This window comes from Anolis carolinensis, chromosome 3 (assembly GCF_035594765.1).
Source record: "Anolis carolinensis isolate JA03-04 chromosome 3, rAnoCar3.1.pri, whole genome shotgun sequence".
NCBI lineage: Eukaryota > Metazoa > Chordata > Lepidosauria > Squamata > Dactyloidae > Anolis > Anolis carolinensis.
In genome coordinates, this window is record NC_085843.1 from 287,852,385 (window position 1) to 287,877,689 (window position 25,305).

Sequence of the window (25,305 nt, forward strand, 5' to 3'; positions counted from 1 at the left end):
GTTTTCTTTCTCCCAAAAAGTAAACAGGGCTCAACTTGGGGAGGATGGAGAAGAGGGTGCAGCAGGGGAAACGCAGCACGGAATAGACAAAGCAGCAGTAAAGGGATACCTGGCTAATCTAAAGGAATTCAAGTTTCCTGCAGGAATGGCAGAGGTTGGAAGGCCACTGGGATGGCATCGATGTCATGACTCCTTTGAATCATGCCATACAGGTCAACATGGGACATATAATTGTTGTATATATACAAGGTTCTTTTGACTGGGACCATGAAAAGGAAAACCAGAAACCTCTTCTCACAGAAGTACAAAAGGATTGTGGGCATCATTTGTGAACCCATAAACAATTGGACATACAATAAGAAGGAGAAGGAGAAGGAGAAGGAGAAGGAGGAGAAGCAGAAGGAGAAGCAGGAGAAGAAGCAGGAGAAGAAGAAGCAGGAGAAGAAGAAGAAGGAGAAGAAGAAGAAGAAGAAGAAGAAGAAGGAGAAGGAGGAGGAGAAGAAGAAGAAGAAGAAGAAGGAGGAGGAGAAGAAGGAGAAGGAGAAGAAGAAGAAGAAGGAGAAGGAGAAGAAGGAGAAGAAGAAGAAGGAGAAGGAGAAGGAGAAGGAGAAGGAGAAGGAGAAGGAGAAGAAGAAGAAGAAGAAGAAGAAGGAGAAGGAGAAGAAGAAGAAGGAGAAGAAGAAGAAGAAGAAGAAGAAGAAGAAGAAGGAGAAGGAGGAGAAGAAGAAGAAGGAGAAGAAGAAGAAGAAGAAGAAGAAGAAGAAGGAGAAGAAGAAGAAGGAGAAGGAGAAGAAGAAGAAGAAGAAGAAGAAGAAGAAGAAGAAGAAGAAGAAGAAGAAGAAGAAGAAGAGGTTGTTTATTTATACCCCGCCTCCATCTCCCCTTAAGGGTCAGCTCACAGATAATATTAGATAAAAACAGTGACAATAAACAGTACATCAGTAAACAAAAACATACACCAAATTATAAAAATATAAACATTAACCTATGAAAATAAAAACACAATAAACACGGAATTAAAAACACTGAAGTTGAGTAATAGACTAGCTGAAGTGCAATTTGTTATAAGTTGTAAACTCAAGATAACAGATAAATTGCTACAAATTCATTGGAGGTTGATTTCGGATAGGAAAAACCCTAAGTAATGTCAAGTTAACCAGGAGAAGTGTGACCGATGCAAGAAAGGTCAAGGAACATAATTAATTATGGGGGTGAGCGGTCTTTTATAGCAACCATCTGGACAGATCCTCAGTTCTGACAAAAGAATATTATGTGTTGGCTGAACCTACTATTTGTTGACAAGTAAAGTACTATTTGAAGGCAATGAGACTTTCCCTTGAAACAACCGTTAGGCTGCCGGGATCCCTGGCGAGCAATATAAAGCCATACAGCCCCTCCATTCCCATTGGTGAGGCGATGGCCCCTCCTTGAAGGGACTCCCTTGGTGCCATGGAAAGGAGAAGGCACTTCTGGTCTTCAAGCACCTTGGATAAGCCAGAAAAAGGCCTGAATGTGCAGTCCACAAGGACCCACCATCTTTGGGTCCCAATTTTCAATTAGCAAATTCAAGGGGGCTGACACCCCCACAAAATTTTCAGGTTTAAAAAAAAACCTGGTTTACCCCAGAATTATTACGGGTTAACCAAATCCTGCTGCCAAGTCTATGAGAACTGCAAGCACTGTCTCAACCAAATTTTGATTAGTCTCACTATCATTACCTATCTTTCTACCAATTTATATTGCAATATCAGCAATAGCTGGCATAGTGGAAGCAACCATAATGGAAGCTGCCAAAATGTGGTAGCCAGCAGGTAAAGCCAAGGGCACAGGACTTGGGGGAGGAGATTGACCTGGATTGCAGGTGGAAACTGTGGAAACTGAGGTGCCCACCAGTGGTTCATCTAATCCAGTGGTTCTCAACCTGTGGGTCCCCAGATGTTTTGGCCTTCAACTCCCAGAAATCCTAACAGCTGGTAAACTGATTGGGATTTCTGAGAGTTGTGGGCCAAAACACCAGGGGACCCTAGATTGAGAACAACTGATCCAATCCAAGCCCTGCCAAATAAACCATGGAACAGGAGCAAAGACAAGAAGCTGTGTCATTGGTAGACCTTCTTATGAACAAGACTGTTTCTGATGACCAAGTGAAAGCTCCATTAGTACAAAATTCAAAGGCTGAATTGCCAGGATATGTATTTCTGAATCCTGTGAATAGAAGAGGCACCTAAGTTTTCAACCCAAATTGTTCAGCAGATTTCCCTGGATGGCATACTCATTGCCTGTACAAGGTGCCCTCTGTGTTTGGAAAAGTTGGGGTAAAGGTGGTCATCAGAAGCTTGGTGCATTGGTGGCTAAACCATGTGTGTGATGGGAAAATGCAATAGACGTCTTCAACAGGCACCAAAAAACAGAGTACCATCAGTACCACTTGTACTTGGCTGGAAACTTCTTGCTAATTCACAGTAGAAAACGTCTTGATGTAACCCATCTTCATGATAAATAAGAAGAAGAAAGCAGAAGAAAACAGAAGGAAACTTCTGCTGATTGTGAAAACGTTTGTCCTTTGTGGCCAACAAGAATTGGCTTAGGAGGGAGCAATGGTTCAGGACCTGTTACCTGTGAAGAACCTTTGCATGATGATGGTCAATTCAGGGCCTTGTTGAACAGGAGACACTGACCTGAAAAGTCATCTCAGTGGGAAAAGATTTCAGCCCCTCCCAAATTTATTTTCTGGCTATGGGTCTGACAGATGTGGCATGTTTCTGGGTTTCCATAGGCAACTTCTTGACCTCTGTAGAAGCACAACACTGGCCTGGATCTATCTGTTTTGGTCTTATCTAATATGGCTTTCAGTACAAAAGGGAGACAGGCGTGTCTTTAGGAACATGGACGTGTCTGGGTCACTAACTACAGAGAAGTGTAACCCGTTTCACCTCCAGTTCTGCAGAATCAGTGAAATCCACAGTCAAGCATTTTTCGGGTCAAGTGCAACCTTCACCTTAAGACATTTTGGCTTCTACCTCATCACAAGAGCCTCAGAAGATGGCTGAGGGAGATAAAGAGGTCAGTGCCTCAGAGGCCGGGCCTGACTTGGCCATTCCAAAGGTCAGCGCCTGTCTCCAATGTGTCCTATAACCTTTCAGAGCAGATGCTGATGGTCAGCGTTGGCTACTGATACTGGTAGGCGATTGAGGGTGCATCCACACTGTAGAGTCAATGCCGTTTGACACCACTTCAATTGGCGTGGTGTAATACCAGGGCTTTGTTGTGGTTTGACAAGGTCTTTTGACTTCTGTGCCAAAGAGTATAAATTACAGCTCCCAGGATTCCATGGAACGGAGCCATAGTACTTGAAGTGATGGCAAACTGCATCAATTCTACTGTGTTTATCAGGCATGTTTTGGACTTCAACCCACTGTTCCTAACAGCCAGTGAGCTGGCTGGGATTTCTGAGAGTTGAAGTCCAAAACTCCTGGAGGGAGGGCCCAAGTTAGCCCATGTCTGGAGATGAATGCTCAGCCCTCTGGCTTAGAATAAACTTAGAATAAACACTCAAAATGAGTATTTTATTCCACCAACATTTTCTTCCATGGGATTATGCATGCCTTAGAGCAGAGGTTCTCACCCTGTGTTTTGGCCTACAACTCCCAGAAATCCCAGCCAGTTTACCAGCTGTTAGGAGTTCTGGGAGTTGAAGGCCAAAACATCTGGGGACCCCACGTTGAGAACCGCTGTCTTAGAGTTATATAAACATTTGGCCGCTTCCCAGATAATGAAACAATACCAAACATTTCGTTATGCTACTCCCCCCCGATATTTATCCTCTAGACTGGTTCACTATCTGATGTCCCGTCCCTCGAGGTTTTATTCTGATCCCTTTCTCACCCAGAGTTTTAATTTTTAATCTAGTTTTTAAATGTAGTATTCATGCAGCCCGCTCGTGTTATATTGCTGTTTTGATCTTATGTTGTACTGTTTATTTTATGTAATGTATTATTTAATTGTATTATGTTATGGTTTATTGTATTGTCTTGGGCATGGCCCCATGTAAGCCGCCCCGAGTCCCCGTTGGGGAGATGGTGGCGGGGTATAAATAAAGTTTTATTATTATTATTATTAAAGTCAGTAATCAACTCTCAAGCAAGTGCCACACTGATCTTTAGCCCAGCTTCTGCCTACCTAGCGGCTCGAATGCAAAATGTGAGAAGATAAATTGTTGTTTATTCGTTCGGTCGCTTCCAACTCTTTGTGGCCTCATGGACTAGCCCAGGCCAGAGCTCCCTGTCGGCCGTCCCCACCTGCAGCTCCTTCAAAGTCAAGCCAATCACTTCAAGGATCCCATCCATCCACCTTGCTTGCCCTTGGTCGGCCCCTCTTCCTTTTTCCTTCCACTTTCCTCATCACCATTCTCCTCTCTTGTTTATTCGTTCGCTTTCCTGCCTTCTCATGATGTGGCCAAAGTACTTCATCTTTGCCTCTAATATCCTTCCCTCCAGTGAATAGCCGGGCATTACTTCCTGGAGGATGGACTGGTTGGAGTGGATAAATAGGAACCGCTTAAAAGCGGGGAGGTATGAAGGCACCCATAAGGTGTTGGAGTATGGTTGTATTTTGTATGAAATGTAAATCAAGTGTTTACTGCTGATGAGCTAGAGTGTGTATTTTTCAGTGATGAAATGGTTACCAGCAGGCTAGTTTTGACTGACAGCCTGTTGTGATTGCTATGACCTATCAGGCATGACTTCCGGCCTTTGGGGGAACTTCCTCTGGACAGAGGAATGTGTTGTTTATCTTATCTGCGGTGTTCAGCTTGAGCTCTCGCTGAAGATCGACTATGAGTGCTATGCTCTGAAGCCGAGAAATACAAACTGTAAATAGACATGTAAATAAAGTTAATCAACAGTTGGACTTCGCCTGCTGGAGTGTTTTTCTTGACCAGTGCTGATTCTCCGCATGGGAATACAGTCTGGAGAAGGAGGTGAGACCGGGATGATGAATTTTGGAATCCACTCTGCACCCCATCATCCCCTGACATAAGGAAATATCGGTGATTCAATTAAAAAAAAGGAGTAAGTTACAAATAAAGCTCTTCGACAGGGAGCTGGAGTGACAGCACACACACACACACACACACACACACGGTAGCTGGAATCGAGCACAAGTCTCCAAGAAGCCAAGTAAAGGTAAAGGTTTTCCCCTGACGTTAAGTCCAGTCATGTCTGACTCTGAGGGTTGGTGCTCATCTCCATTTCTAAGCCAAAGAGCCAGCGTTGTCCGTAGACACCTCCAAGGTCATGTGGCCACTGGCATGACTGCATGGAGCGCCGTTACCTTCCTGCTGGAGCGGTACCTATTGATCTACTCACATTTGCATGTTTTCAAACTGCTAGGTTGGCAAAACTGCTAGGTTGGAGCGGTACCTATTGATCTACTCACATTGTCATATTTTTGAACTGCTAGATTGGCAAGAAGCCAAGGATGGGGAAAAGCTTATATATACCTCTATCTATGTTCAGCTGTCTGACTTGTCTGTTATAAACGACATTGAATGTTCTGTGATCAGGCCTGAGTCCTGCCCAGGGTGAAAAGGGTAGAATATAAATACTGTTAATTAATAATTAATCAAGTAATTAATTAATAAAAAGGCACATTATTTGACACCTGCACCTGTGTGTCAGGGAAGTCAGGATGGGCACTTATGTTGCTGCTGACCCCAGAGTTGGGATGTCTGAGACCAGGAAACAACCCGCTCTCTCCCTCTCCCTCCCTCCTTGTCTTTGGCCAGGAACACCCTCAGGTTGGACTTCACTTCTTACCAGTTTTGGGCAGGCAGAAGCTGGCCACGGTCTCGGGGGCTCCCTTCATGTAGAGGCCATGGTTGTCCTTTCCCAGCTCTTTGGTGACGACCGACATCCGCAGCAGAGACGAGGAGAAGGGGAACTGGTGCAGGATGGACATCCCTTCCGACGGGGCCTGGACGGGGAGGAGAAGCGGGCAGGTGAGGGCATGGCCCCGTTAAACTAGTCTTCCATCTAGGTATGTAAGGGGTCTGGACCCCCATTCCATGCGGAAAGATGGGATCACTCAGTCAGCCTTGCCCCTGAGATTTACCTCTGCACCCTGACCCTTGTCTCTATTCACACATTCAACCCCTCTGCACTGTGGTCTTTTCCTAAATGTTCTTCAAAGGGGGAGATTGAGGCGTTACCTTGGAAGCCTTGGGTCCTGGTTTAACCACGGAGCATGTCTTTGGCACACCGCTCTCTGGGTCTCCTGAACCGGATTCTTCCATCTCCTGCAGGAGTGGGTTTGGAGACACAATGTGAGTGGAAGGCATCCCGTGGAACATGCAGAGAACAATGACAAACCAGGGGATTCTGGAGAGCGCAAGGCATTATATGTGAAGATAATACAGAAGGAGCAGATCCCAACAGACCTGGGTGGAGAACCTTGGCTTCAGAAGGGAAGGGTCGCATCCTTGGCCTTGATGTCTTTGAGCAGGGAGGCAGAGACCTGGTCACAGAAGATGGATGCGGCCATCATTTGTGATTTCACTCACTCTTGCATCAACCATGCTCACCAAGGGTGCATCTCCACTGAGCAATTTGAAGTCACTTTAACTGCCAGGGCTTAGTGCTATGCATTCTTGAGAATTCTAGCCTTGCAAGATCTATTTATTTATTTATTTACAGCATTTATATTCCGCCCTTCTTTCTCACCCCGAAGGGGACTCAGGGTGGATCACATTACACATATAGGCAAACATTCAATGCCTTTTAACATAGAACAAAGACAAACAAACATAGGCTCCGAGCGGGCCTCGAACTCATGACCTCCTGGTCAGAGTGATTCATTGCAGTTAATTGCAGCTGGCTTGCTCTCCAGCCTGCGCCACAGCCCGGGCCTAATCTTTAGCTTTCTCTGTGAAAGAGGGCTGGTGCCTCACCAAACTACAAACTCCGGGATTCCATTGAATTGAACCAATGATGTTGAAGTGGGGTACAACTAATTGTTGGAATATTTTGGGTGTAAGGGTGAAATGATGAATCAAGTGTTTTTACTGTTGGAGGTTTGCAACTGTGTATACCGGACATTGTTCCAGGCACTTAAGTGTTAACGGCAGGCCAGTTTAAGTGATAGCCTGCAAGAGCCAATAGGTCGTGACTTCCGGTCTGACAGGATGTTCGTCTTTCTGCCGCTGACGGCAAGGAGAGAGGCATGTCTGCTATGAGTGATGGACTTTGCAACTTGTAAATATCTTGTACATATGGAATAAAGTCTAAGAACCTCTGCGTTCATTTGTCGGTACTGCTTCTCCGGACAGGCAATCAGTCTGACCGAGGATGAATTGGTGAGAGTCAATGGATCACCAATAAATCAGGGTGCTATGGAGCTGATGTTTTAAAACCCCACCCTGACACTAATAGCATGTATTCTACAATGCAAATGCACCCTAACCTGATTCATAAATAACTGCATGGAGACATAAATGCCATCCACATAGCAGAATTATAGTAGTTTGACATCACTTTAAGTGCCATGGCTCCTTCCTATGGAATTGTGGAATTTGTAATTTGGTATGGCACTGGCACTCTTTGGCAGAGATGACCCAAGATCTTTCAAAACGACTACTCCTGTGAGCCATGGCAGTTAAAAGTGGTCTCAACCCATGTTAATTCTACAGGGTAGATGCACCCTGTAAGCATGGTCTTAAAACTGTCAGCTGGATATAAACCTTTACTTGAGGTGCCTTAGCAAGCAGTGTTTTTTTGCATGGCTTCTGAAAAATGCCGGCATGAAAGGCCTCTGAGGAAGATAGCCATCTCCAGATAACAGCAGAGGTCCCTTTATGGAGAGACAGATAGAAGAGAGTCACCAGAGGGGAGAAAGGAAAGGAGAGGGATATAAAAGGAGGCTCACCCATCCGGTGCCTTCAAACATCTTGAGGTCCATGGGGTCCCCCTGAATCCTCCCCTCCAGGAAGAGGAGCGAGTGGCAGGTGGCCATGGCTTGGCACAGGGGTCCCCAGGGCAGAGGGCCCGAGGAGAAGCTGTGCAAGGGGAGGAAGCTGAGCGGGAAGAGAGAAATACAAGTGAGATAAACACAAAGCTGAGAGACAACACAACAGTAGTCAGCACCAGGTCCCTTCCCTGAGGAAAGGCAGCAGTAGATACTGTCTTTAGCTCAAGGAAGTCAAGATGCTTTGAGCTTGTGCTCTGTACAGAATTAAAGCTTCTCCAAGGGAATCATAGACTCATAGAACTGAAGGAGACCCCAAAGGGCCATCCAGTCTGACCACAAGCCCTCCTGACAGATGGCCAGCCAAGCCTCTGCTTAAAAGCCTCCAGAGAAGCTAGGAAACAGCATATTCCACCATCACACTGCTCTGATGGAATCCCTTTTTCTGCAGTTATGTCCTGCCACATAACACCAGTGCTGCAGCATCTGCATTGGCTTCCAACTGATTCCCGTGGTTTATATAAGATGCTAGTTCTGACCTTTAAAACTCTTTACGGCCAGGGCCCATCGTACCTTAGGGACCGTCCCTCCTTCTCCCATCGTCGGAGGTCGCAACGACCATCCCAACGAGACTTACTCTATGTACCGGGTCCTAGAGAAGTGCACGTGGAAAGGACCAGGCGCAGAGCTTTTTCTGTTTCTGCCCCTGCCTTATGGAATGCCTTGCCGCCCCATATGAGAGCCATGCGTGAGTTGGGGCCTTTCACCCTAGCACTCAAGACATGGCTCTTTACTAGAGCTTTTAATCTATCCAGCTTATCTATCCAAACCTCGAAGCTTAAGATCGTCGGATGAGGCCCTGCTCGCGGTCCCGTCAGCCTCACAGGTGCGGCTGGCGGGGACAAGAGACAGGGCCTTTTCAGTAGTGGCTCCCCACCTATGGAACGCCCTCCCCATTGAAGTCAGGCAGGCTCCCTCCCTCCTATCCTTCCGTAGGAAGGTAAAAACTTGGTTGTGGGGCCAGGCTTTCGAATAAGAATCAGCAGCATTAATTACTATTATGTATACTGGAACTCAATTGACAGACCCAGTCTTTTAAACTTGTACACGCCTACCTATATTTTATAAATGCATTTTATGAATGTTATATGTAAGTTAATTTTTTAACTGATTTATAGTGTATTGTACTGTTTTTATATGTCTGTTTTATTGTAAGCCGCCCTGAGTCCCCTGTTGGGTGAGAAGGGCGGGATATAAATATTGTAATAAAATAATATTGTAATAATATGTTAATTTTATCAATATTTGTATGTATGTATTTTTATCCTTTACAATTTTATCTTGTAAATCGCCTAGAGCATCGTGGATGGAGGGCGATTAATAAGTAATTAAATGATGATGATGATGATGATGATGAGTTCCCATCCATTGTGTCCTGGAGAACTGCACAACAAACACAAGCGTGCCGCCTTCTCAGTGTGGCCTCCTTTCAAACATTTGAACGAGGCTCTCAAGTGCCCTTCTCTCAACCTTCTCTTCTCCAAGCAAAACATCCCCAACTCCTTCAGCCATTCCTCAGAGGGATTCATGGCTTCCAAATCTTTGGCCATTTTGGTGGCCCTTCCATCTTGTCCATCTCCGTATGGAATTGCTTTGCCCAGAACTGCACACAGTTCTATTATTGCAGGTGGCCAAAGCAGGAGAAGAGAGGAGGACTATGTTTTTCCTCAATCTTCAGATACTATGCTCCACGTGAAGCACCCTAGAATCACATTGAGTTTTTTTAGCTGCCGCATCACTCTGTTGGCTCGTGCCTTTGGCAACATGGCACAAGTGCTGCCTCCTTTGCCAATGGTGTTTCATGCAGCTCATTTCTTTCTGGGCGGAACTGGATGAGGCCAGAAAGGACTTTTGGCACCAAAGAAAGATCTTTTCAGAGCCATCAACGACCCATGGAGAATTGTGGCCCCAATCCTTTCTGATTCTCCAAGGAACCTTCCCAACTGGGTCCCTTCTCCTCAGGCTTCCTGGAAGGAGACCAACCCAAAGGCCTCCCTTGGCCTCCTGTGCCCACAGCTGTACCTCTGGGGTTTTGTTTTTGCTTAGACAGCACAGCAGTCTCTCCTAAGGATTAAAGAAATCTGCCTTCCAGCAATTAACAGCCACAGCTTCTTAATCTGTTCTCACAAATCTGGGCAAACAAGAGTTTCTTGTCCAAAATTGTTGGCCGGTCTCCATTTCATCTATTTTTGGTTCAAGGGGCAAATCTGACTCCTTCAACCTTTGCCTTCTGAATTCTTGGTAGCTCTTGTCTGATTTCAAATCTAAGGAGTCAGCTAGTCTCACAGATAACAGAAAACCCCCTTTCTCCAAACCATAGTTTGTTGGAGGGGACCCCAAGGGCCATCTAGTCCAACCCGCTTCAGCCATGAAGGAAGGAACAGCTAAAGCTTCGCTCCAGGAAGAGGCCCCTCCAGGCCCTGTTTGAAGGTCTCCTTTTCACACTTAAGCAACAGCCAGAAAAGAGAGCCAGGATCAGGATTGATTTGCACGCAAAGGGATGAACGCTCTCCAAAATAAGAGCCAGCGTCACAACAAGATTGAGGAAGCAAAATCACAAAATCCAACAATGAACCTGGATGGCCATCTGTCGGGGGTGCTTTGAATGCGACTTTCCTGCTTCTTGGCAGAATGGGATTGGACTGGATGGCCCATGAGGTCTCTAGGATTCTATGATTCTATGAACTAAGACAAGATTGAAGAATATTTCAAGAAATGGCAAAATGGATGTGTTGTCACCATCAAAGCTGGCATTATGGAGGGGGCTTTTGTCTGCATGGCCTCCTTGTGACCATGATTTGGTCTCATTGGCTGGTCTTCTCCTGGCCCTTTGGCTGTCAATGACACTAGGAAATTGGGGGCATCTGTGTCTCTGAGTCTATTGTAGGATGCCTCTCCTCTCCATTCATGCCCTCAATGCTCACCCATTCCACACCCTCAAGCATCCTGATCTCTCTTGAACCCTATCTCTGGTAGGTCCAGAGGAGATCAAGGCTGCTCCACACTTGAAGGCAGAATCCACAGGGATATGCAGCATAAGTGCAGTCCTGTTTGGACTCTCACACAACATCTTACCTTGCGTCCTGGCAAGGGACGACGCCAAAGAGATTCAGCCCATCCTCTGTCAAGGTGCCAGTCTGGAATCAGAAGAGAGGCAGATAATGGAGTCAGAAGGGCCTGGGCCTGAACTCAGGGATGGACTTCTTAATGGCAAAGACAACTTGGGCAGGGGGAGTGCCATTGAGAAGATTGGAGAAGGAGGGCAGGTGACTTAAAAGAGAGCAAGCATTTGGAGGAAAGGGAGGAAATATTGGTGGGGCCTGGAGTTGTCTTTCCTCAGAGCAAGCAGAAGCCAGGATGCTGAGCATTTGGCCATATCATGGGAAAGCCTCGAGAAATGGCGATAATGCTTGCTAAAGGAGAGGGAGGAAAAGAGGAGGATTATGTTCCAGGTGATGGACTCAACCAAGGAGTTCCAATAGTTGCTCAAAGTCTCCAAGATCTGAGAAGAGCTCCTTGAGGATACAGTGACTTGGAGGTCTCTCATCCATAAGTTAAAGTCAACTTGAAGGCAGCTAACAACTACTAGAAGATGGTCGATACCTCACAGTGCTAAAAAGGGGTCCTGATTCTCACCAGTTATGTAATTCCTTTGACCATTCAGGATTTTTCCTATATGCCAACTAAGTACCCCATCCCCTATGGGGAAGGCCCTTATTGTCATCCTTTTATGGCAGATAAGATGAGGAGGCAGCAATGGAGAAAGCATTGTCTTCCCAGGTAAGAGCTCAACTGATAACCCTCTTCCCTTCTAATCTTTTGAAGCCAAGCCTTCCTCTCCTGGCCAGTCTTGTTCACTTCCCTCTGGTGCACCTTGTCAAAGCAGACCAGGTTGATCTGCCCACAGATGTTGATCCTTTGAGGACTGATGCAGAAGATCTTCCTCTTCTTCAGCCTCTTCTGGGCATAGACGATGCCGGTGGTCAAGGCGGCCGGGAGGGCCGGAGTAACCACTGCGCTGAGCAGAAGCAAGGCCATCACCGCCGTCTCTCTCACGGGTCTCTGGGAAGGACATGCAGTGTAAAAACAATGCAATATGATAGCACTTTACCTGCCATGGCTCAGTTCCTCCTCTTCTTTTTCTTTGTGGGGTGAGAGGGGGAACATGGGAACTTTCTGCTGGAATGGGAAGCCGTTTGGGACACCATCCCTTTCAAAAGGAAAGCATGGTCTTCCAAGTTCGGATTGACTGTCCATTAGAGATGTGAGTGAAAATATTTCATTTGTTTCCTTTGTGCTATCATTTCTTTTTCACCGTTCGTCTACACAAAACGAATGGCGATATTTTCGTACGAAACGATAGACGACACGGCAATGAAAGCCGCTGTCACCGTGCTTGCTTTCGTTTTCCTTTCGTGCTGACAAAGGGCTACATTCCCATTGTGTACTAGCTACTCTTGAGCCTGGAAAAGGAAAGGAAATCCTGCATTACATCTGATTGTGATATCTCAGGGACCTTTGGCCCATGAACCCACAGCCATCATAGATCAACCTGAAGAGGATTTGGGTTTTTTTCCCTCTCAGCAAGATTCTGTTCTCTTCCAGATGTCTCCTGCTGACATTTCCGTGCCAGAGCAAATTAGGGACGCCCTTGAAACAGAGCCTGTTTCCCCAGAGAACTTGGTGTTTGATAGGAAGGCTTTCCTCAAAACACATCGCTCCCAAAAGCAGTTTCTCAGACGAAGTGCGAGATTAGCGGAGAGAGACGATTGTGACTAAACCGTTTCCCTTGGGAAGTTTCGAGGAGGCAGGCATCTGGTACAATGTTGAAACAGCTCTGTTCTCTGGGAAGATTTGGGGAGTCAAACACCTGTTTGGGGGGAGCTCTTGAACTTCCATAAAAGTTCTGCACTGAGCTTTCCCTATCGCGGTGTCAACGTGACTATTCATAGAAGAACATCATCTCTTGTTCCTGAGCTTCCAAGCGGCCCTCCGGTGCGCTTACTCCCGAGTAAAACTGGGAGTGGCTTTCCACTCCTTGCCAAGTTTGGACTGCGTTTCAGATCCACCACGATATGCCTTGACTAGCCTTGAATCCTTGTTCTGGACTTACTTCAAGAATCTCTCTGTGAAACCTTGCTCTTTCCCCACTCAAACTTCCAAAGAGTTTGAGTGTGTTTCAGTTATTTGAATTATAGACTTTGGACTCTAATACTGGACATATAACTTCATCTTATTGGACTAATTTTGATCTTTTCTGAAAGGTCAACTGCTGGACTATATACTCTGCTTATTTTTGTTTAGAACTTTTATTGCTTTAATAAAGATATTAGATTGTTTATTGGCCTCCGTGTTGGTTTCCAGTGTTCACGCTGCTTAGGGGTGTTACACTGATGTATGCTGGCCAAATGGAGAAAGCTACTCTAGGAATCTTGAGCATGGAAAAGGACAGGAAAGTCTGCATTACATCTGATGTGTGCCAAATGGGTGTTAAGGAAAGCCCTGGTTTTCCTTTTTCTCCTTTCCCACCTCTTGCTTCTACATCAGCCCGGCCTTACACACCAAGGGAAAATATGAGATTTGGGCGGTGGGGGGAATAAAGAATAGATCAGAGATGGAGAAGGATACTTTTCCTCACTTGAATGGAAAGACTGTGAATCACAATAGTGCTCTGGGGAAGACCCAAAAGTTTTAAAAGTTGGTGGGCTAAAAGGGGTCGAAATTGGCCTCCGTCTTTGGCAATTTTCACCCCTCTAGCCCAAAAACTGAACCGGGGGGGGGGGGGGGGGGGTAAGGTGAGTCTTGGAAGCCCTCTCATTGCAACCAATGGCATGAAAATTTTCGTGTTTTTCATTAGCCAGATGAAAATTCATGTCATGTAGGCACCCCATTAACATTAGCGGGATACGAATACGAAAGTGAGACTACACAAAACGAACAGCAATTCCACACGAATGCACAATACTACTGTCCATAACATTATGAAACTGGAATTGGTCAAACTCCACATCCATGCTCCTTTATTCTCCTTCCCTTCCTTGTTGTGTACTTTGAAAGTCTCAGCCAGTAACAAACAAGGCTTTCTATGATGAGAATTCTCACTGTTTTCAATAGTCTGTTGAGAGGCTGACACAGTTAAACCAAGGGCTCCCTTATAGGGTCAACAACGATTTCAAGCTGTTTCTCCAGTGAGGATAAGGACAATAACAACCCGCACAGCCAGACTTTGCTTCAGGGAAGAAACAACAAAAAAGAACACCAAGTCCCTGACTTCTTCAGAGCCTGAAACTGAATTCCAGAAGAGTCAATCTGGATCCCTCCCACAGACAGACTTGTGACATGGTTACCACTCTAGTGCTGAAACCCACCTTGTTCTCTGCATAAACACAAGCACCATAAATCAGCCCCACAATGGCAACAAAGATCAGGCCAACAATGAAGAGGAAGGCCTCTTTGTAGATCCTGAAGTTGAGGGGCTTCGGGTAGAGGATGGACCGCACCAGGTCCCCTTTGGCTGTGTTGAAACCTGTGGGAGAACCATCAATGGATCATGTCACCTTTCAGGGGATCAAGGGCAGAAGTGGGTCTCTTTGGGGAGAAAGACAGGACAGTGTGGACAGGAGTAGATCTCTCCAACTAGACTGGGATTTCCAAAACCAGAGCCAGAAAAATTGGACTTTCCATTTTTGAGCCCCAACACAGGACTGGTGAAATATTCCAAATTCAAAAGGCTGCTGTTTATGGTGTTTCAAGCAACATCTGACTGTGGACTAAAAACAATAGAGCTGCTTATTCCAGGCCTTTCTCTTGGAAACCACATCAGCAGCAAGACAGTAGTGCCCATTGTCTACAAGTATTTATTCCTTTCCTGGAAGCTCTTTGCAAACTGACAGCCATGGAGAATCTAGCAAAGAACACAAACCTTCTCCCACCAATTTATGAGCGGAAGGCAGGCTTCCCTTGACGAGAAGTTGCATACCATGATCGACAAAGGAAAATGCCTTCCGAAGTGGGAAGCAGGGAAAATAGAATTACCAGCCAAAACAAAGTTCAGACAAAGTCTTGTATGTGCTGTGGAGTGGCAGGGAATGAGAGAACAAAAAAAGGAAGAGAAAGTTCGAAGGGCTTGATGTCCTGCAAGGATGAGGAAGAGAAGGCCTTGAGGGGAAGATACCAACCGAAACAGAGAGAGCTCAGCAGGAAGCAGGGAGAGGAGGGGAATGCAAGCTGTTGAGGAAGCAGACAAGACACAACAAAGAACACTGAACTTGGCGCATGCTCAAAAGTGTAGGCTATAAAACTGAACTGCACATCAATGCAATGTGGCACTCTCCACCCAGCAAGGTGACTTGATCAATTAAACTTGTTGAATGATCTCCTTGGCTTCCAGAGTTTGATTGGATAAGAAGCCCCCAAGGTTTTGGGGCTAATTAATTGACAACGAGCCCCAACAAAGAGATACTTTGCAGTTTCAAGAGAGAAAAGAGCCTCCTTGTGTACAATGATTTAGGCAGCTCGCTAACAGGACCTACTCCATGACCCTGCCTGGTTAGACATAATGGCCCACATTTTCTTCAAATGGTGAAGAGAAGCCCCTCACCTGTCTGCAACACGACGGCTCTGGCCGGCCCTTTGCCACTGGGCCTGGTCTGGATGACCTCTGTGCCGCAGAAGAGGACGTGGCGCCGGTGGTCCTCCAGGCTGTGCTTCTTCCAGGGCTGGACGTTGTCCGCTTGGGGCAAAGGGGTCTTGGTCACCGGGACACTCTCACCTGCAAAGGAAGCCCACATCCCCCTCAGGTCAGTCCACCTGGGAGGAGGCAATCCAACCAGCACAGCATGTGTCATGCCATCATGGCACCATTGTGTCATAGCATGGTAGCATTTCAAAGCTCAGGGCTCTGCAGGGTAGAACAGGACAGGTTCCTGCCCAGGGAAATGCCAAAATGGAGACAAGCAGAAAGGGAAGGAGACAGAGGGAAGGCCATGCAGGAGGAAAACATTCCTGTATGTAGAATAGATTAGAATATAATCAAATGGAATAACTTTATTGTCATTGTACCTTGTACAACAAAATTAAATGCCATGCCCAATATGCAATATACGAGGGCTATCCAAAAAGTAGGTTACGTTTTGGATTTTAAAAAGGACAAAGTATAGGAGAAATCATTTACCATATGCAGCTGAAAGACACATTCCAATACTACAATCTCATGTAATCCCCATTGAAATCTAGGCATGTCTCATATAGATAAATGAGTTTGAAAAGTACTGCTCCAGTAAATTCCTCGCTTGTGTCCTCAGCTCTTCCCCCTTCTCCCTTCCTGCAGCGTAACCAAAACGCTGCACTGCCAGCCATGCCCCCATTGTTGGAAACGGAGGACAGAGGCGGCAAATTTACTGGGGCAGACCTTTTTCAAACTCATTTATCTATATGAGACGTGCCTAGATTTCAATGGGGATTATATGAGATTGTAGTATTGGGATGTGTCTTTCAGCCGCATATGGTAATGATTTCTCCTATACTTTGTCCTTTTTAAAATCCAAAACGTAACCTACATAACCTTGTATATGTAGAATTAGAAAAACAAAACACCATCCTTCCACATTTACACAGCCCCTAATGCTACATGGGATTCAATACAGTCACAGCTCTAGGATAAAAGATATCTCTCAGCTTATTTGTACTTGTTTTTATCACCCTATACCATCTCCCAGATGTTAAGAATTCAAAAAGAAAATATCCAGGGTGAGATGGATCCCTAAGAGTATGTGTTCTTAGATATGGAAGGGCTTGTGTCTTGCTATGGATGTTTCCAGATAGAGAGCTCATTCTGTTGCTGCCAATAAAATATCACTTCTCCCTTTTGGGGAAATTGTTTTGGGGCAAAGGGGAGGATTCAACAAGACAGAATAGGATTTTGGAAAGTACAGACCGGGGACTAAAGGAAGACAATGGTCCTCAGTAAAATTCTGTTTTTGAAGGAGGGCCACTCTGCAATAGCACCTTGCGCTGAAGCCTCACTCCTTCCTTCTCTTCAGCCTTCCCTCTACCATCGTCTTCTGCATTGAAGCCCAGGAAGGAAGGCATCCCAGGAAGAGCTCCTCAAAAGAGTGGCCCAAAGAACCCTGATGCCAGAAGCAGCATCTGTTTGGAAAGAGGCGCGAGAGGAGAGCACGAGGAAGCTCATGGACTGAGATTGCACACCTGTGAGCATGCCTTCATTGACCACGCAGCTTCCGTCCAGGAGGATGGCATCGCAGGGCAGGGAGAGCTTCTGCCCTTCCAAGAGGAGGACGTCTCCCGGGACCAAGTGGCAGGACTCCGACTGGTGCCCACCTGTGGAAAGACACAATCCAGGAACAGCTTGTTGGGAAAGGCTTCATGGAAGTCTCTCAGCGATCTTCATTCCACCATTGCCCTTAGACCTCTGTGTGTGCCTTGGCCACTCCAAGAAAGGAACACACTGGTGCATCTAAAAGTTGTGACCTAACCCGAGCTGTCTTCTTATGATTCTGAGGCATCAGGCTCTGCTTCTGGCAAATCTGGTCTTGACCTGCTCCCAGAAGGAGTCAGGAGCAGAGAAGGACCTCCAAAAAACCTCTCCATTGGCTTCTGCAGAGTTTGAGTTGACATGACTGCTTTCAGAGTAGCAGAAAGGGGCAGGAGGAGAAGGCAGAGCTGGGGAAGGTGGTTCCACACCTACCTTCATGTTTGGTCCAGGCGGTCACACGGACCTTGTTGTGCTCCTCGACCAGGTTGTGCAGTTTGACAGATTGCTGGGAGGAGGGAAAGGGAATGGGTGAAGCTCCTGAGCAGGAGCCAGAATGCTCATCCTGGTGGGTTTTCCAAGCAGGTGGGCAAGGGAACCTCCAAATCAGGTCCCCACTCAGCAGAGCAAACCTTCTGCTGCTAAGGTCTGCCCACCCACAGGCTCCCCTTCTTGGTTTAGTGCAGTGATTCCCAAAGTTGGCGTTACCGCCCCCTGGTGGGCACTACAGCAATCCAGGGGAGCGGTGATGGCCACAGATACATATATCTTTCTGTTTAATTGCTATTAAAAAATTTTAAAAATTAATTTCCAGGGCGCTGAGTAATACTTTTTTTGGAATGGGGCGGTAAGCCAAATAAGTTTGGGAACCTATGGTTTAGTGCTTCCTTGTGCAAAGGCCCTTAGCTCTCCAAATGCCAGGTATAGAAGAGAGTATTAGGGAACCAAGAAGGATCTGAAAAGACCAACAAATCCTCAATCCTTGGCTTTTTCATTCACTTCCAGAAGGCAGGGAAATGCCCCTTTGAGTCTTACGGCACTACTGTGCATTAAGGCATTCCTTATGACCCTCTTAGGAAGCCAACTGCTTTACTTCCCAGCAAAGATAGAATCATAGAGTTGGAAGAGACCTTACAGGCCATCCAGTCCATTCCCCTGCAAGATGCCCCATTGGGGCTCAAAGCACTGACATTCTCATGGAAAATGAGGAAACCTGAGAATCTCCCTTGCCTCCCTGGATCCAAGTAGGTGTTTTCAGTGACTGCTATTTTCAGACACAAAGGGAGGGGAATCTGTGCAGAACTGAGCTTTGTGCAAAGATGATGGAGGACTAGCCAATTTCTAAGGGTTTGAAGGTAGCAATGTAAACGGAGTAGCCGTTGTACCTGCCGAAGGTCATAGACAGTGAGCCCGATGGAGATGATGGACAGGATGATGAGGGCAGTGGCAAACTCATAGTACCCCTGGGAGAGCCAGAGCGTCAGGGTGAAGGCTTGGAAGACGTAGAAGGGGTTCAGGATCTGACAAAGAGAAAGCAGAGCCCATGGCATCAGTAAGGGGCACCTGGGTACTTGGGGGGGTCCACAGTCTGCCTCCATGGACCAAGGAGAGACACAAATATTGAGTCATGAGTTGTGCATGCAGGTGTGTCTTCAGTAGTAGCTGAGATAGATATAGATATATATAGACAAACATATAGTTTTATTCCATTATAATTCTACATTACAGTACTCCCTTCTTATCCATGTACACCTTTTTGACCAGTTGGTGACAAGGAACAACTTCTCTCTTTAATGAATGAATGAATGAGACTTTATTTCTATCCTGGCCTATCTTCTCAGTGGGGACTCAGGGCAGCTTACAACATACAGTAATGTTTCCAGGAATCGCAAATAATGAAAAACTTTTCTCCTCTTATTTGGTGAATTTGGTCCATTTATATTTAAAGAAAATATCTTTGGGGTCCTGAGATTGTAGATGAATGAGTGAGTGAATAAGACTTTATTCCTATCCCGCCCTATTTCCCCAGAGGGGACTCAGAGAGGCTTACAACATATAGAGAGGCAAACAATCAATGCCGTTTAAAATACAAAATAACATAAACCAAAAGAAAAACCCAACAAAGACGATCAGACAATTAAACACAGACCAATAAATTCACATTATAGCCATGTCTTGCCTTCCTCCTGTCCTGCTTTAAGGACACAATCCAACTTCTCACCAGCTTTAACTATGTTTTTCCATCACTCTAGGAGAGCTCTAGGTCAGGGAACAGTGACCTAGAAGCCCCCAAAATTGTACTGCCGGAGCACAAAATTCAATATTAATCTGGCTATGACACTACCAGACACCATTTTGCCAGTGTGACCCCTTTGCAGTCTGGAAATAATAATAATAATAACAATAATAATAATAATAATATAAAACTTTATTTCTAGACCGCCCTCTCTCCCCACAGGGACTCGGGGCGGTTAACATACATCTAAACAGCAAACATTCAATGCCACAAACTACTTCACTAATATCAAAAGTATACAATGACAATAACACTCATTATAATAAAAATTCCAAATTAGAAAAAAAACAATAAGTTTAAACATGACCCTCAGTAAAAACATTATTGCACAGAGTGGGCGGAACCTTTTGGCAATTCATGGAGACTAGAGCGGCATTCCTCAGTTACCTCTTTGAATAGCAGTTTCCAGATGGGACGGATTTCTATTTCGATGGCGTTGGGTCCACACACCAACTTCCTAAGAAAGAGAGAAAGACAGGAGACAATGCATTGCACCTTTCAAAAAAGCAGGTCAGGAACGGACCTCGGGATTCCTCACAACAAGCAAAGGCTTCACTTGAAAGGAAGCTATTCTGATTTTGCCACGTCACAAAGCCATTTCAGAATAAGGGCAATTCCTTCTTCCCTTGCTCTGATTTGACAAAGGCTTTGGGCTACAACAAGCATGGCAAACTTCAGTGTTTTGGACTTCAACTCCCATAATTCCTAACAGCCTCAGACTTAAGCTGCTGAGGAGGAAAAGGAAGGGGCCTGAGGCTGTAAGGAAATGTGGGAGTTGAAGTCCAAAACACCTGGAGGGCCCAAGCTGGGCCATGCCTGGACTACAATATTCAGTACCCAATCCTTGAGAACATATTTTCCAAGTCAATGTCATTTCTAATTTGGCAGACCTGCTCTGAAAAAGTCTTCCCAAGAAAACCCCATAAAAGGTTTCTTCTTGAATTGGAAATGAGTTGAAGCCAACAAAACGACCACCACCACCACCACCATAACAACAACAACAACAACAACAACAACAACAACAACAACAACAACAACAACAACAAGAAGTACTGGAAAGCACATCAGCAGAGCCACTTCCAGAAGAGGAGGTTTAAGAAGGAATGCAACAGGGAAAACCTCATTAACCTTTGGGCCAACTGGTCAGCCAGACTTTACTGTGGACATTACCTGAGATCTCGCTGTCTCTTGGTCAGTCCATCTCCAAATTTCCGGTGTATCTCATAGCACGTGTTGCTGTCCTCAAGTGACCTGGGAAAAGGGGAGAAAAAAACATAGAGAAGTGAAATAATATTTCAGACGCAGGCCCTTCTGTTTATTTCAGTGCAGGGACTCCTAATTTCTCCCCAAACTCACCCAACTCTGACAAAGGCTTTTCCGGGAACATCCCAGGCGTAGCGGATTTTTTGCACCTGGATGAACCTCACCTGCGAGAGCAACACAGATAGCAAAGGAGTGAGGAGCAGCCAGGCCTCCTAGCCATCATTTAAATGAAGGTAAAGTGAAAGGGTGTTTGTGAATAGAGCAGGAAGCATTGTGGGGAGTTGTCTGAATCGTCACTGGGCTCAGTGGGTGCTTTCGAATCCCTTGGTCATGTGCAGCCTCAGGAAAGCCACAGCCTCCACTGCTGCCATAAAATATGGTGCACAACCTTCAGGTCTTTGAGACTACTACTTCCAGAAGCGTTAGCCAGCTTGTCCAATGGACAGGAATTCTAGTTCACAAAGTCCAAAATATATGGAGGGCCACAGGTTGTGCAAACCTGCCATGAAATAAGAATTAGCAATTCTGATGCATGCTGGTCTGTTTTAGTGAGTCTGAACATTGTGCTGGTACGGCTGTACCAGAAGCTCTAACTTTATTTTCTTTCTGCTAATGTTTGCAGTCATAGGGCAGGCCGCCTGTCCATCATCATTAAGTTTGGTTCCGCCCCTTGTTCAGGGCTCTGGGAGGGAAGGAGCCATTTTTAAGTTAGTCTCACTTAAGGAAGCTAAGCTAAAGGACGTAGACCAGCTCATCTCATAGAAAAGCTTCATATCTCAGGAACATCTGGGGATATAGAACATCCGAGGAATCAGAAACAGAAATTCCAGGGGAAAGGTCCCAAAGGTTCTGGCTAAGAGCACACAGCCTCTCAGCCTCACAGCTCCTGAGGGAAACAGCCCTAAAGTTTCCAAAGAAACCTCGGAGAGGGAACAGCACCACAGATCCATGGAACCCCAGCTGAAACATCTGCAAGCCTTGGTTGGTAGGTCCACTCGATACCCAGACGCATTTTGAATCGGTAGTGGGTCCCACATCAGCTAGGCCCATATAATAGACAGCCTGGGAGAGGTTATAAAGGGTTTTTCTTCTTATAGAGAAAGCACAGTTATCCAAAGCCAATTGTCTGTCCCCTGGGGACAAGACTAAAAAGACCAACAGTTTATTAAGGAAACCTTGAAGTGTTATTTCACTCCTTGAAGATTTATTATTTGTTCAATAATAAAGACTTTGTTATCTCATTAAAGATTCAAAAAACTATCCTTTTCAGGAAAATCCTCAAGAACCTCTCTTTGAGGCGCCCTGGCTTCCCGCTGGGCATAAAGTATACGTCCTATACAAAGACAATAGCTACAGGCCCAGCGCGTGACAGAACAGCATCCTGACCATATCTGGCATCTCCTCATGGTCTGCATTGGCTGCTGAGCTCTGTCATTGGCACAGTGTTAGAAATGCTGTCACTGCCACATCATGTGCCAACAACCAAAAGTTGGGGCTCCATCAAGTGCTAGACTAGACCCAGAGAACATCCCCTTAAACAACAAACAAGATCTGGTTATATTCTGCGCTGGTCATATAAGGATTGCTATGTTTGCATAAGATGTTGATCATGTGCACTTTGTCTGCATAATTCTGAAGGTCTATAAAACATTGATGCTTGGAATATGCTGTACCCCTCGCTACAACCCACTCCCTCCTCCCCAGGATGGGATGGAACAGAAATTTAACTTTCTCTACCCCTTCCCTCCCTTGTTTCCAAGGAACACTTACTTTCAGTCCAGGCCTGGTGATGGCTCTGTAGATAACAGAATCCCGGTCTTCACTGAAGAGCAGGTCTGGTTTCTCACTGTCCAGGAGATGCTGCAAGCTGAGGGAGATCACCTTCTTCCTCTTGTATCTCTGGAACTCATCCTCAAGGGAGAAAGGCAGAGAGATGGGGTGGATTATTTTGTATAGAAGCTTTCAGAGAACATCATCCTCTTGCTAGAGCAAGAATGATAGAGCCGGGACCGTGGATGCAACCTCCAAGGGAAAGAGGCACGTTGCCAAGGCCCACAATGGATGAGAACCCTCCTCATGGAGGTGGACACAAACATGGAGCAGAACCCATTTCACCTGAGCTATAACATCCATGGATACGAGTAGATCATAGTGGCAGATCCCAAAGAACTCACTGTTGCCCGTAGTAATACGGTATCGGCCTCTTCCAGGTTGCAAGGAACACAGTTGGCCCAGACGTCCCACTCCGGCTTCCAGTAGAAGACGAGCAGAAGGGCTCCGCAGGAGAAGAGGTATCCAGCAATGCAAAGGGCCTTCCGGAAGAACTGGGTCCTGTAGCCAAATATTTCCTAAGGGGGAGAAATCAATGTACATATATTCATAGAATCATTTTTATTATTATTATTATTATTATTATTATTATTATTATTATTATTATTATTATTATTTACAGCATTTATATTCCGCCCTTCTTTCTCACCCCGAAGGGGACTCAGGGCGGATCACATTACACATATAGGCAAACATTCAATGCCTTTAACATAGAACAAAGACAAGACAAATGCAGGCTCCGAGCAGGCCTCGAACTCATGACCTCCTGGTCAGAGTGATTCATTGCAGCTGGTTGCAACTGGTTGCTATCCAGCCTGCGCCACAGCCCGGGCCCAGCTATAGTAAGTTACAGTCCTTTTAGCCAATCAAGTTCCATCTATGCTGACAATCATGCCATCACTGCCCAGGCAGGGAGCTTTGAAATGGTTGAACAGAAGCTCTCCAAAGCTTTAGGTACTCTTACTGCGTATTACAGGGGAAACTTGCCGATTCCTAATCCATCATGACATTGGAAGGGACCCCCAGGGGCCATCTAGTCCTTTCCCCTTCTGTCATGTAGGAACACACCATCCTGACAGACGGCCATTTAGCCTTGCTGAAAACCTCCAGAGAAGAAGACTCCTAGGCAGCACATTTCCCTAAGCCAAATATTTCCTCAGTGGTTGGAAAACACCGATGCCCATATATTCCCAGCCATCAAACCAGAAGGGCATTGGATTCCTGTTTCCCTTTGCCCTCCCTGGACATTGAGCTGTTGGATCATATGCCTCCCACATGGCTCAGGCTGCTTGTGTTCCTCCCTTGCAAGGTCCTTGGTGATCTGTACTTCTTTTCTCACCTCCATTTATTCTGCCTTGTTGTGAAGGGACCTTAAGCACCCCTTAATCACCCACTGCAAGGAATAAAGGGATCCCAGTAAAATGGGAGCATGTCCAAATGGACCATGTTGGTGTTCCCTCTCACCATCTCGTCCTCGGTCCCTTTGCCAAGCAGGGCATGGTGGCCATCCAAGGAAAGCTTTCCTCCCATCCGGATTGACAGCTGTCACTCAATCCAGGAATTTCTCTCCGCTGCTGCAACGGACCTGAAGTCAGGGCATGAATAAGCTCACCTCATGATGCTGACAGGTGCCTTTAAGGCTCTCGCAGGACCCGCCCTGCGCTTTAAAAGAAATCTAAAGTTCTGAAAGCTGAGAAAACCAGTTCCAATGAGTGAACCTCAGGGTGATTTCAACTTACGCAAGTCCCCTCTTTGTGTTTCTCCTGTTTTCCACTCCGCATCAGAGCTTCCTGCGTCATTCATCTCTAGAAAGCTGTCCATCAAGCTCCGGTCAAGGTACCCAAGTCCAGAAAAGCTGCAGGAAGAAGGAAGAGCTTGGATTGCATATCCCTACCTGGAAGGATTTGTGTGGCCCTTGGGCTCTCTTCCAACTACGCTGTTACTACAGGCAGTTCCCCAAGTTACAAACAAGATCAGTTCTATAGGTGTGTGTGTGTGTGTGTGTGTGTGTGTGTGTGTGTGTGTGTGTGTGTGTGCATGCAGCTAGCTTTGGATACCATAGGGAAGGATTAATATGCCTGTGCTTGCTATAAGTTTTTCAGGCTGTGTGGCCATGTACCAGCAGCATTCTCTCCTAATGTTTCACCCGCATCTGTGACAAGCGTCCTCAGAGGTTCTGTTGGCAGTGAGGCATATTATATATATATTAGCATAGCATGTTACTATGACACAGGAGACAAGATGGAACTATCTTCCTGGCTCTCTATTTTCCCCTAGCCCATCATTTGGATGTCAATTTGAAATAATAGCTCGCCTCTCCAGTTGAATAATGCCCTGAAACCTACATGGGTTGTCAGGCAAGATATATGGATGGAAAACAACCTAGCCAACAAATGGGGCAATTGAGGAAAAGAGAGAGTGATGTCCCTGGAAAGGAAAGCAATCCATAAAGCCATGAAAAAGTGAGTTAGAGTTTGCCTGGAAAACCAATGTCTAGAAATTTGGACTTCTATTGAATGTGTTTGTTGTGGTTCAGTCTGATGATGAAGGGAATTTGGGTTTTCACAGTCTGAAACTAAAAATGTTAGACAGTCTGAGCAGCAAGAGACTCTGAGAAGGCCACAGG

The 25,305-nt window shown here is 45.9% G+C and overlaps 1 protein-coding gene across 1 annotated transcript in view; it reads right to left on the bottom strand.

The window, feature by feature from the left end:
- LOC100557714 (probable cation-transporting ATPase 13A5) overlaps nt 1-24,209 on the bottom strand; it is a 40,995-nt gene extending 16,786 nt beyond the window's left edge. The window contains exons 1-16 of the mRNA XM_062976996.1: nt 24,144-24,209; nt 23,024-23,197; nt 22,620-22,760; nt 20,943-21,013; nt 20,757-20,837; nt 19,974-20,043; nt 18,676-18,810; nt 17,726-17,798; nt 17,227-17,358; nt 15,620-15,790; nt 14,388-14,545; nt 11,893-12,081; nt 11,095-11,156; nt 7,921-8,068; nt 6,209-6,295; nt 5,817-5,973 (exon numbers count right to left, since the gene is read on the bottom strand). Coding sequence (XP_062833066.1) covers nt 5,817-5,973; nt 6,209-6,295; nt 7,921-8,068; nt 11,095-11,156; nt 11,893-12,081; nt 14,388-14,545; nt 15,620-15,790; nt 17,227-17,358; nt 17,726-17,798; nt 18,676-18,810; nt 19,974-20,043; nt 20,757-20,837; nt 20,943-21,013; nt 22,620-22,760; nt 23,024-23,197; nt 24,144-24,209 — 1,915 coding nt within the window. The remainder of the gene's footprint in view (nt 1-5,816; nt 5,974-6,208; nt 6,296-7,920; nt 8,069-11,094; nt 11,157-11,892; nt 12,082-14,387; nt 14,546-15,619; nt 15,791-17,226; nt 17,359-17,725; nt 17,799-18,675; nt 18,811-19,973; nt 20,044-20,756; nt 20,838-20,942; nt 21,014-22,619; nt 22,761-23,023; nt 23,198-24,143) is intronic.
- Between the last annotated feature and the right edge of the window lie 1,096 nt (nt 24,210-25,305).